Source organism: Anser cygnoides, chromosome 11, assembly GCF_040182565.1.
Source record: "Anser cygnoides isolate HZ-2024a breed goose chromosome 11, Taihu_goose_T2T_genome, whole genome shotgun sequence".
In the NCBI taxonomy this organism is placed as follows: Eukaryota; Metazoa; Chordata; class Aves; order Anseriformes; family Anatidae; genus Anser; species Anser cygnoides.
The window spans coordinates 21,995,180-22,007,494 of record NC_089883.1 but is presented as its reverse complement, the minus strand read 5'-3'; the positions used below and the strand labels follow the sequence as shown (position 1 = coordinate 22,007,494).

At 37.1% G+C, this 12,315-nt stretch overlaps 2 protein-coding genes across 12 annotated transcripts in view; one reads left to right on the top strand and one right to left on the bottom strand.

Moving 5' to 3' along the window:
- GALK2 (galactokinase 2) overlaps positions 1–12,315 on the bottom strand; it is a 53,117-nt gene that overhangs the window by 11,513 nt on the left and 29,289 nt on the right. For 5 of the 6 annotated variants that reach the window (XM_048052331.2, XM_048052334.2, XM_067003797.1 and 2 more), the window contains 2 exons: positions 9,742–9,894; positions 4,523–4,733 (listed from right to left, as the gene is read on the bottom strand). In XM_048052331.2, the coding sequence (XP_047908288.2) occupies positions 4,523–4,733; positions 9,742–9,894 (364 nt within the window). The remainder of the gene's footprint in view (positions 1–4,522; positions 4,734–9,741; positions 9,895–12,315) is intronic. The other variant, XM_048052336.2, reaches the window with a different exon arrangement.
- Positions 1–12,315, top strand: part of FAM227B (family with sequence similarity 227 member B) — a 124,870-nt gene that overhangs the window by 95,436 nt on the left and 17,119 nt on the right. For 4 of the 6 annotated variants that reach the window (XM_048052347.2, XM_067003803.1, XM_048052349.2 and 1 more), the window contains one exon: positions 7,501–7,622. In XM_048052347.2, the coding sequence (XP_047908304.2) occupies positions 7,501–7,622 (122 nt within the window). Of the gene's footprint in view, positions 1–7,070; positions 7,179–7,500; positions 7,623–7,709; positions 7,848–12,315 lie in introns of those variants that run through there. The other 2 variants (XM_048052351.2, XM_067003804.1) reach the window with 2 other exon arrangements.

Here is a 12,315-nt window from a genome sequence, read left to right as displayed (position 1 = left end):
GCTTTGTCACTAAGTTTTTAACACGTTCACCTGCAGTCAGCCTATAACTGGCAGAGCTAATCCACCTTTCAAGTCATGGCCTCAGTAATTATTTCTGAAGCTTCAAAGAGGACACAGTCCTCAAGGAATCTCATCCACTGTTAACTGCTTTGTGTTTCCAGTCAACATCCATTTTTCAGGGAATGTCAGTGACTCTTGCTGACCCTTTGTGCATTCTCTGTACCCAGGCTTTGCTCCTCTGCACAGGATCTCTGTAATACCATCTGTGAGCAGCTAGACTTAACTCACTTAGCAACCACCAAAGGCCCTTGAAAGAAGCAGTGACATTTTCCAGTGCACTAATAGTTCACACTGCAGCAAGAACCTTGCAATTTGTTAAGACACAACTAACATTAATGAAAGCTCATTCAAAATCCGTACAGAATCTCTTAAACAAAAATCCCGGGCTATTTGTTCCAAACAAAAACATCAGTTAGTTATATGTAACAGAGAAGTTTACTGTGGGTTTGCAACTGTATGGTCATATTTTTTGTTTTAACTTTATTAAAAATTGTGTAAACCTGTCCACTCCACTTACATGGATTTTTTTCTCTATAATTAAACGTTGTGGCTTCCCAGCAACTCATATGATTTGTTGTAACTTCAGTTTCAGCAGATTCCTTTCTTTAGGGACTTCCTGTACAATTCTATCTGATCTTTAGCTAAAGACCAGCCTCTTCAGGCTGTATATTTTTTTCTGGCTGCTTTGGCAGCTTCTTATGATGTGTTTCACTGTAGATTAATGAGCTACACATGGCTGATGGAACTGTTAAAAATTTACAACAGGAAAAACTCACCAATGCAAAATCATGGAGGGGACAGTTTCTACCACCATTACTCATGTGAAATAGTACCTTTCTCTGTTAGGCATCCTGCTGATTGAACATGAAGAGGGTGAAGGTTTCTGGTTCATAATGTATATAAGAAAATGCTGCCAGATGGCTTTAATTTGAGCCAGATTGTGAACCCCCCTACTCAAAGTGGGGAACTGTTACTCTACTGGGACTGCTCAAGTGACTGTTTGTAATCCAGCTTTCTGAAAATAAACGAGGGACCAGCTGTTGCTGGATTCAGTGACCCTTTTAGTAGACACCTGCTTTGAGAGTATGGTAACTACCAATTTTGAGCTGTTTTTTCTCGAGAGACATGCGAGCTTTAGCAAGGCTGTTGTGACTGACCTAGAACATTCACTGCCCGTGCCTGACCTGTGGCAGTCCCGAAAGGCCTGCTTCGGCTGAGTACCTGTATGGGGTCTGCCTGGAGCGGACATGTCCTGGGGTTCATCCCAAGGAAGCTGTAGTTTTATGGAAGGAGATGAAGTGTGCCCCAATTTGGCCATGACAGGGATCAGGCTGAGGCTGTGATAGGCACCCAGACCCCAAAGCTGGGAAGTGCTCTTAGGTTCACCAATTTGGAGGTAGCTTCTGTTCTTGTAAGACAGGAGCACTCTATGGCCACACACAACAAAACTCTTAGGTGTGGCCGAGGAGCACATCTGAGAGTCCACCTTCACGTACAGCCATGCCTTAGTTTCTGTGCAAATAAAGTAAAAATTGTTCTTGTGTTGATCACCATTAATACAGATAACTTGGCAATGCGAATGAAAGGCTATTCAAACACCACTCCTTCAAGCTACAGGACGGTTTTAGAATTATCGTTCCAGGAGACAAATAGGAGGGCAGTTCAACAGCCAAATCCCAACAACAACTGGATACCTGTTATTCCCATGACAACTCACTTCCCAGGTTTAAATGCCACAATTAGATTAACAATTTTATATGTGAAAAGGAAAAATCAGTTTAAAAATAACTCACTTAAGAACAAAAAAAACTTTTTATAGTTAAAGGAATACACTTTTACAGGAGAGTATCCTTTTGTGGTGAGGCTTATAAATACTTAATGTCCCACAATAACCACACACTAAATGTTCTGTGAAGTGCTCAAGTCCAAGACAAAATTATGGCATAGTGCACCTTAGAATGTAAGAAATATTATTTGCTCTAGAGATGTTCAGAAGCCACAAGGACAATCCATGTGTAAACATCTGGAAGGGGGATTTAAACTCAGGATTTTGAGTTGGCCAAGGAACAACTGCAATAAGTTTACAAAGGCTTTATGCATCGTCTGTGCTTCTCCAAACCTGGGGAACAAGTGGGGCTGTACAGTGAGACACTGCAGGAATCCCTGAGTACCTGCCTATAAAAGGGATACAAAGTTGCTGTGCATCAGCCACAGCCTGGGACTTGCCCAAAGCCTGTCCAACGTGATTTTTCTTTGGGATCTGGATATTTTCTTTGGTCAGCCTTACATACACACAGAACTTTGTGCAAGTATACAGTACCATCACTGGAGCAGTAGAGGAAGGAAAGCTGGACTGAAGGCTAAAATAATATACATAGTACTGTCAGATCCTTAAACAGGAGATACAGCATCAGTAATAACGTTAACTATCACTGGGCTTTGAGTAATACAAAAGAATTAAAACTACTGACAATTTATATTCAGCCACAGAGAAAATTCAGATTCTGGTAAATGATCTAAGTAGTACTTCTCATGCACATATTTTACACTTAACGTTGTAATATTTTATCAGAAAAGTTGATAAAACCTATACAAAGGAATAAAAGGTACCCTAAATGTTAGAGCTCTCTTTGTTCTTGTTGAACATGAGTTCAACATTCTGAAATCCTCTGCAGAGATCATTTATTTCTTGGTGGGTTTTCTCACATAAAGAAGCCAGGCTTTGTCATTAAAGTATAGTGGGAAAGTAGAGGGGAGATAAGGAAAATATTTTTGTCAAACACCCTCTGGTTTTCCAAAGCCAACATAAAATGAAATTTGTCGAGTGTGTTAATAAAAAAGAAAAAAACACTGTGCATTTAGATTTTCTTTCTGTGTCTGTCTTGTTTCTTCTTTGTATATAGTTTTACAGAAATCTGTTATTTGATTTTATATTGTACATGCAAAGAGACTTCCAGCATAACCCATTGTAATTGGCCTTATCAAATGAAATCATGGTCACGCAAGTTTAAGAGATTCCGTTCAGCAAACATCTGCAAACACTATTCAGAGCCACAGTATAGCATTTCCTTTGAGTTTCTTCTATAGCTTTTGAGTTTAAATTTTTTATCCAGGTTTTGGGGGAGGGAGGGATGGACAACAAAACATAACCTGGATAAACAATTCAGTTCTACAGAGCTGTAGAATTTTATTTTATAAACCAGGTCTATAAATTATAAACATCTGTAAGTCTTGTACTGCTTCATAAAGGGGAGTTAGGGGACAGCATAAAAGAGTTAGAACTTTGTAGTTCCCCATGAAAATGCTGCAGAGTGCATCTACAGAGTTCAGTCTTGTACATACAGCACAGAATGATCATAGCTCTTTCTGTGAAGATCAAGAGCTGGAGTAAGATACCATATTCCATGCTGGTACCCCTCTGGCAGTGTAATTAGACAGTAAGATAATTTTATGCTCTCTGATATCACTGTCTTGCAAAACAGGTTATAGATTCAGGCCTGATCTCAGCTCAATATATAACATTTACAATTGTTCCAGATATACATATTATTTAAATATGTGCACCAGTATGCATATATATATGTTACTAATTTATATGCATAAAATATATACCTTCCTGAAAGCAGTCTTGGCAAGGATATAATTTCACTGTGGAGAACAGCAGAGGTATTAAAGCCACAGAATAGAAACAAGGAAGTATGGATTATTTTAAATGCATAAAGAAAGATTCTAATCTCAATTGGAAATGACTATGTAGGCAAATTAACAATTTCATAAATGCTCTATTAAGTACTATTAGCAACCCTACTGTATACATCCAAGACAATTCTTTCAGACGCCAGTCAGTCTTTCAAAAGTCATATACACCAATACTCAAGACTACATGGTATAATTATATGCGAGAATATGTGGGAAATACATTTAGTAGTAAATTGTTTACCTGCACCAACATTTTTGTAAAATAAAAAATATATATATATTGGCAGTAACAGAAACTTCTTTCTCAGGAAAGAGTGGCCCAGAAGATTTGCTTCATGTTTTATGAAGTGACCATGTGTTTATCAATTCGAAAACAGAAGCACAAGCTCCTCCACTTGTGCTAGCCCTGAACACCAGTTAAAGGACTGCAAACAGGACTCATTTGATCGATGCTGTAACCATCCAAAATGTTTGGTTTTGTTGCAGCTATGGCTTAAAAAGGAAGCCTAGCTTAGTCTTTTCTCTAGAATAAAGCCTGGGTTATTTAGAGATGACTCTAAAATATTACAGACTAATCTAAAATAGTAAGTGATCTGCTACTTCTACCATTTAAGAAACCATTCTGCCATTTAGCATCTTGCCATCTAAGATTCTGGAGAAGTATTCTGGCAAGACTTGTGCACTACTTACTAATATTAACGCAGAACTATTTTATATAACACAAACATCATGCAGTAAAAAACGCCATTTCATATATGCTTACCGTCTTGAGTGTTTTGACTAAGGATCTGAGAGCGGAGGTCCTCCAGGCTAATTCCCAGGCATTTACAAATTTCCTCTGTGCTGTAAGGCTCAGGATGTAATACCTCCTCGACAATGGTCAGCATTTCCTCTAGGCTAACTCCTAGCTTGGCTTGCACATCTTGGAGTCTCAACATTTTTTTCCAGTCCAGGCCTTTTGACTTCGAGAGAAGCTAAGAATTAAAAAATAAAACATATTGTGTTTTCCAGTTTAAAACTAACATTAAATTGTCCATTAGCATCTTTAAGACCCATTTGTTCTTTTTCACTTCTTAATTGGGAATCATCAATAGCCACTTTCAATCCATACAGAGCAGATAATTACTATATTTTTATATAAAAGCTCTATGAATGACAGATACGCTCCCCTACATGAGGCATTGTCCATGAAAGCCCTACTGACATTGTGTGATATCAAATCAGTGATTCATCCCTTTCCATGGACGTTATTACTTCAAACAATTGTTAATATTTCAAAACCACATTCAGACTATTGTTTATACAAATGCTACAATGTTGTAACACTGCAAGTCCCCAAGAAGTCTCTTTCTGCACTAATTTGCTCTAACATTGAAAACACAGCTTGATCTTTCTAAGATGCTCCTGCAGTCTCCTAATGACCGTTGTCACTACAAACCTTTCTCATAATATTCCTAAAAATACGAAAGTAGGTAGGCATAAGATTTGTGCTGGAGAATTAACTGTATTCTTTCTTAGTGTCTAGTGTTTAGGGTAAATTATAAATAAGCACATTCTTTTAACGTAAAATTTAAGATTTTGAGCCCTACAAGGTTACGATGTGTTAGTCAGAATCTGTTCCGTTCCTAAAGGATTGCCATTATGCTAATTAGTTCTAGATAAATGTGTTTCTCCTGCTCCAGATGATGATGTCATGTGTTATGTATCTTTGTGATGTTTTGGCAATTGACAAACACACCAGAATCCTAAAAGGAAATACGTCAAAGAGGCTCTTCTCCAGAAGGCTGCTGCGTGTGATGATGCTCCCCTGTGCCTAATGAAAACACCTGAGCAAAGCAGCTTTCCTTATGCTTCCATGAGGTGGAATATTTTTAATGTTATTAATGATGGAATGATATTAAGTGGTTGTTGTGGGAGCCTACTGATACAACACCTTAATTGCAACAGATCACTACCAAGAGACAGATTAGCAGGGACGTGCCAACGTCACTTTACTGGATTGATAAGTACACGACATGCCTCTAATTCTGCACCATTTAGATTGAGATTAAGATTTCCATATATGCCAGATTAGGCTTTACGTTTGCAGAGAGTTTAAAGTAGTGCAGCAAAATCTGGGAATGAATTCCTTTTCCCATTCAAATCCATGCTAAAACCCCTATCAACCAGGCCAAAACTTCGCCCAGTGTGTCTTGCTATTCTTTTCAATAAACACTGGTTTTGAGTGAGATTGTTTTGAAGTCATTTAGGTCTCAATCCAGCAAAGCAATTCAGTACGTGTGTAACTTCCTGCATTAAGAAAGTCAGGGGTTTTACATACATACATGCCTGAAAAGTATTTGCGTTGCTTTGTGTAAAGTTAGAGCATGAACTGGATGTTTAAGCAGATCTACTGTCCAGCTATCTGCTATAGATTCTCACCTTCCTGCTCTCCTCCAACAACGCTTCTGCAGGGGCTTTTCTAATTTTACTTTATTACGGCACATAAAAGTTAACTACTTTTGGTGCCATCTAGTGAATTGCTAAAATTTATATGAAGCTTAGCAGAGCAGAACAAACAAAATCCAATCAAAATCCCAATCATATGACACTGCTGTCATTTAAAACAGTGTTGTATGTGGTGGTGGAGAAAGAAACAGCTGTGTCTAGTGGCTAATGCAGAAATCAAGGTGAGAAAATTTTCTGGTGAAAGACTTCTTAAGCCTCTTCTGGACTGCTTTTCAAAGGCACTGAGCATGTAGACCTCCATTGCTTTAATGTACTTGTATTTTGGCTTACTTATTGATCAGGTACAGTAGTAATTATTGCTTCAGTTATTTCATTTAAATATTCAATAACTCCTGTGTTGGTGCATGTTTATGACACGAACTTAGATCTGTTTCAAGATGCTAAATTAATGGAAATTTTCCCCCTCATAATTTAATCCTAATGTTCAGCATCCCCTAAACTTTATTACCAGAATTTAAATAGAACTAAGAATTTAGAAAAAAAAAATATAATGCTCTCTAAGGCAACAAAAGTCCTTCTACTTACTTGTAAAATAAATAATCCAGCTAGAAGTATTTGTCACACGCACTGTGTCATCTATTCTAATTTCTATTCTTGAGTGGAGATGCTGTATTTTAGATGAGCTAACTACATTGAGTTTTACAGGTCAGATCTTCCAAATGGAAACTGACCCCTTCGGGCCTGTGGGCAGGGCTTTTTTGTAAAATTTCATATTGCTTATAGCGAAGTTTCAATTGTAACAGCACTGGGAAAAATGTTATGGGCAGAAAGATTTTTTTAATATATATTTTTTTATTATCTAGCTGCAGCAGCTCAAATTGTAATGGACACAGAACAGAAATGGGAAAAATCCTATCTATTAAACGTACAAATGTAATCCCAGCACTGATCCCCACAGTTGGATATTTTCTTCATGATCTCTGACTAGATGGATTAAAGATGTGGACATTATCCAGCTGGCTCTTAACTGTCAGGATATAGGATCTGTAGCCTTTACTGTCTTACTGTTCAACACTGGCACGCTGGAGCACGGTATGCAACTAACAGTAAAACATACTCAGTGAATGATGGGACAAATCTAAATAAAAGAAAGCCTGACTAAGGAGTATTGGGATACTTAGCCCTTATATAACAACATCATTTTCTTACACTTTACATTTCTATATACCATCTGAGTGTCTTCCCACACTTAACGCACATTGGCTGATTAACTACATGGCATCCCATTTGCAGACATTCTTGGCACCACTACAGCTGAAACTGAACTGAAGCACACGCTACGAAACATGGGGATAGCAGAATGTTCACTGATGTTCATACTCATCCTGCAACACCTACTGCGCAAGTGTTCTAAGGTATAAAGTACATGTTAATTTCCTGTGGAACTGAGAATGTTCCGAGGAATGTAACTGACTTTAAACATGCTGTTTAATGGTGTACAGGAAAGCACTCAGAAACTAAAGCAAAAATTGAAAAAGAAGAAAAAACAGAACAACAAGAACAGCAAAAATTCAATCAAATAAATGGCTTTCTAGAAGGGAAAGGCATGGAACCAGAGACAGGCAATTTTGTGAGGATGCTCAAGATTTCATTTGCTGTAAGACAGACTGATATCAAAACGTTCTGTACTAATGCCAGCAGAGACATGTTGTACTGGTATCTTTACTTACACAGATTTCCGCAAGGAGTAAGAAATATGAGAATGGCCTAAGGTGGAAGAGGGGGGAAAAAGCCCATCCTAAGGCACTTATGGGCACAATGGGCATTTCTTGTAAAATATTATTGTGAAGCTCTGCATGTTATTTCATAATTCCATTAGCTTAATGGTGCATAAAAGACTTCCCTGCTTCCACTTACATACCTGCCCTCCTTCACCCCACTGTGACCTGTTCCTAAAGACAATCTTTCCTGGCTAAACGTATTTTTATAGTGTGTGCAGCTTTCCATCTGGGTAGCATATGTTTAAAAATAGACAGGTGTATGTTGTTAGTCTACTTAAAATCATGGATCTGCTAAAGGCACCTATTTAGGGATTGCATCATAGCTAACAGGAGTGTAAAAAATCATTCTTCCTTGCCACCTTTTGCAGTTTACTACACAGGTTCAGTAATTTAAAGCAATTTAGAAAACTATGATTCAATTTGCAAAAGCTGGCATATGGGACAATACTTTAAAAGGTCTTACATCGTAAAGCACTTATTATTACAGTTTGCTTTTCAAAATAGATCATTTTGGACCCTAAAAGACCTGGTTAGTTGATCAGCTATCCTAAATTAGAGGTTTATCAGTTATGCCAGAACCATCACACTTATCTTGATTTGCTTAAAGGCATAGGAGTCTTCATTAACTTCAATAACAACAGCTTTAATATCTAACATACCACCTAAAATGCAGCTGTTTTTTATACTCCGGTTGAAAGCCCATTTTAAAAGTCACCTGAAGTTTAGCTTCCCTCCTGGAAAAATATCCCAGCTAGCATATTTTATATTATTTTTGTCTGATAATTTCTTCAACTCTCACTTTTTTTTTAGCATTAACTATGGTATTTTTTCATAGAATTATTATGCCAACAGGTGCTCAAATTACCTGTTTGTTTAGATTGGGTATTAGAGTGTTGCTTAGACTTAGGCCAAATGTTTTGTGGCAAGGAGTTGCACGCAGCACTTTTTAAAACTTTCATCTACACTTTGTGACCCAATTTTTCTTCTTTCACACAGCACTCTATGTTGGGTATAATTTTGAATCTTTATACTTTAATTTAATCCTAAGTCCTTTAATTTAATCAAAGAAAAATTCACTGTATTTTTATAACAGACTTAAATCAAACCCTACATCTACATATTCCTAAACGTATGGTCGGCAAAATCTATAATTAAAGTGGAACTTAGATTTGTCATGTTCAGATTCCATGTATTTTAGAGATAATTGCAAACTACAAACTGGCAGCGCAACCTAAATGCTGGGGTTTGATTCAAGCCTGTTTTTAAACTTCGCACTAACATGCATGCTGCTATTCAGCGTTTCCAATATTACTTCCAGGCCTCCAACTAGTAGCTTTGATGTCCTCTAAATCCTTGAAAGTACACATCTACTGCCATACATACATATAAACATGTGACCACACTGGTTGCTTTCCATTATTTATCATTATTCAGCTTTAATTAGAAACAGACTATCTCATTAACTGAGAATATTTATTTGCTGAAAAATAGACATATTTCCTCCATTCAAATATAATACAAAATAAATAGAATTAAATCACATAATCTTCTATATAAGGGCACTGTCCCTGCACTTCCATTAAATTCGGCAGGAGTCCTGTTTCTGCAGAGATGGAAGTGTCTGGTTCTGGAAAGAAAAACGCTACTTAAAGTAGCACCTAGCCAGGTGTTAAAGATACTATTGGTCAGAAGTGGAGAAAAGCACATATTTAGATGAAGGTTTCATTAGACTTTGACATAAGCCATACGTTACCTTTGTAGCCAGACGACACTCCATTACCCTAATATTGTAATAAGAAGTTGCTGCTTTATTCATTTCAACACAACTGTTAGCAATAACAAACGCTGCTCCACTTGGAAGTCTAACATCAGTTGCCCTCAGAGGACTGAACTCTATCAACTTGGCCTATCAGAAGAAAAATGAATGGTTAGTTTTAATTTACTGCTAGCTAGCAGTGCACTTAGTTCTATAAATCATATGCAAATTTGCATGTTTTTTCTCTTGGAAATCCAGGGACAGTTAATGAAGGAAACTGACATGAAACAGCAAGAAAAGAGATTTAACCTCATTGGCCAAGCTGCACATAGATTTCAAACCCTTCCCTTGTAAGCTGGATTTTAAAATGTTTCCATTAAGTCTTTGTTTTTTTTCAGGGTTTCACAGAATCCCACCTAACCTATTTTTCTTGCCTGTTTAAGACAACAGTTTTTCTTTGATCTACAGAAAAGCACCAGGCCTGGCTGAAGCTAATGCATGTGCTACTAGAAACAAGCAGTTTCACATTCCCTTCCCCTCCACCAGTGTCCATCTCCCCCTTATTTTTCTAATTTTCCACTAAATCAAGATTTAGTTCACTGAGGTACTAAGTATTACCAAAATTTTAGGGTTGACTGGAGACAGTGATCATGTTACATACCAACAATCAGAGAAATGAAATAAAATGATATATAAAAAGTAGTTACTGTCTCCTTTCTTCTAAGATAAGAGACTGTCTTGCCTCACAGATGCCTTACACAGGCTGTGTAAGACGTTCCCAACATTTTGTGACCTTTTCGTGGAATAAGCTAGGCATGCATTAATTAAATAATTCAGGATGTAATGTAATCAAGAGATTAAACTCACATCTGGCTTTTCAGTGGGATAAGTCGTAAATCATGTGCCCTGCTTTCGCTCCTTAGAATAGATTGTTATTCTGCAAGCAGGGACGTCTTACTGGTTTTGGCATTGTTCACCCCCAGAGAGTTCCTTGAGCAGCTAGAGTGCTAAATAAACAATGACAAATCTGCTTGTACATTATGTACAGCATGTGTATTACACCCTACCATTGAGATTCTGGACCAAGTCACAAAACTACTATCAAGACAGAAAGGCTTGCTTACATTTCAATATACTCTTTAGGAACTGCTACATTAGATCAGAATGTACCACTGACCTGGTCCGGTGTCCTGTGTCTGACAGTAGCCTTAAATGGATATTTAGAGGAAATATATAAATAAGACATATACAAAGCAATCTTTTCTTCTGGTATACTTTTCCAGCTTCTCATAATGGAAGATTATGGCAGTTATACTGACACTGTAATATACATCATACTATTATGTTTAATAGCCACAAATAGACTAATAATCTATCAGCGTATCCAAGAAAATCCTTTTTGAACCCTTTTTAAACTTTTGCCTTCCACTTTGTACAGTATTTCTCAATTTAACAATGAATGTTTTGAAAAACAACTTGTTTGTTTTTAAATAAGCTGCTTGCTAATGTTATTGTGTTTCTATTAGCTCTTCAGTTATGAAAAACACTGAATTCTCAATTTACCTTCTCTAACCCTTTCAGTATTTTACAAAGCTTCAAAATTTCACCCTCAAAGATACTGTTTTTCCAAGCTGAAGTTTTAAATTATTCAGTCAGTGCTCAAATTGTTCTAATTATTTTATTTTTATTTTTTTTGACACGGGTGCCAGAACTGCATTCAGCTGCAAGTATACTGAAGCAAGGATGTTTTGTGTTCGGTTTATGATTTCTTTTTTAATCTTTCCTAGAATTTTCTTTGCTTTTCTGACCACCACCTATACGTATCTGAAAAGTCTCCACTTACAAGATCCTCTGTGTGTATGCCAGGAAAATATGCAACTTTCTTCAGCGTTAGTTTAGCTGTATGTTTACTACTAACAGTATAAAGCGTGAAGGAAAGGTGTAGAGTAGGCACAGGTGATGTGAAATTGAAAATAAATGTGTCATGCAGGCACTAAACATTTGGTGTAGTTCTAGGAAATAGCTTATTTTCTGTATAAGCTCATCCAAGATAGGGTAATAAAGCACAAAATCGGTAGAGTTATAAAATCACTTCAAACAGTTTATAAGCAGAGTAAAGGTCTCCCATGAAAAGCTGCATTAATTTCAGTAAATGTATTTTGACACCTTTTAGGTTTGAACGCTCACAGTCCTGTGCACCTTCTGAGACAGTGGATGAACTCCATTGTAAATTCCACTGCGAGCACTCATGCATAACTTGGCAGGTCCTGTATATCATTGCTAGTCCACCTTCTGTCACCATGTTTAAGACAGCTAAATACCTTCTACATCAGAATTCAGCCACAGAATTGTCTGGAATTACCAAAACTGGGGAAAAAAAATATCTCTATTGTCTTTCTAACTTGACCTGGCAAAACTTCCTAGAACTCTTTGGTTATAAGAAGTTTCAAGAAAGCATTTTTGTAATAATTATCCCATTTGCACTGAATACAAGGCATACCAGCCATTCAGATTTCATTATATGGGAAATCTTCTAAGTTCAGTGATCAATTAGCCAAATAGTGTGAAACC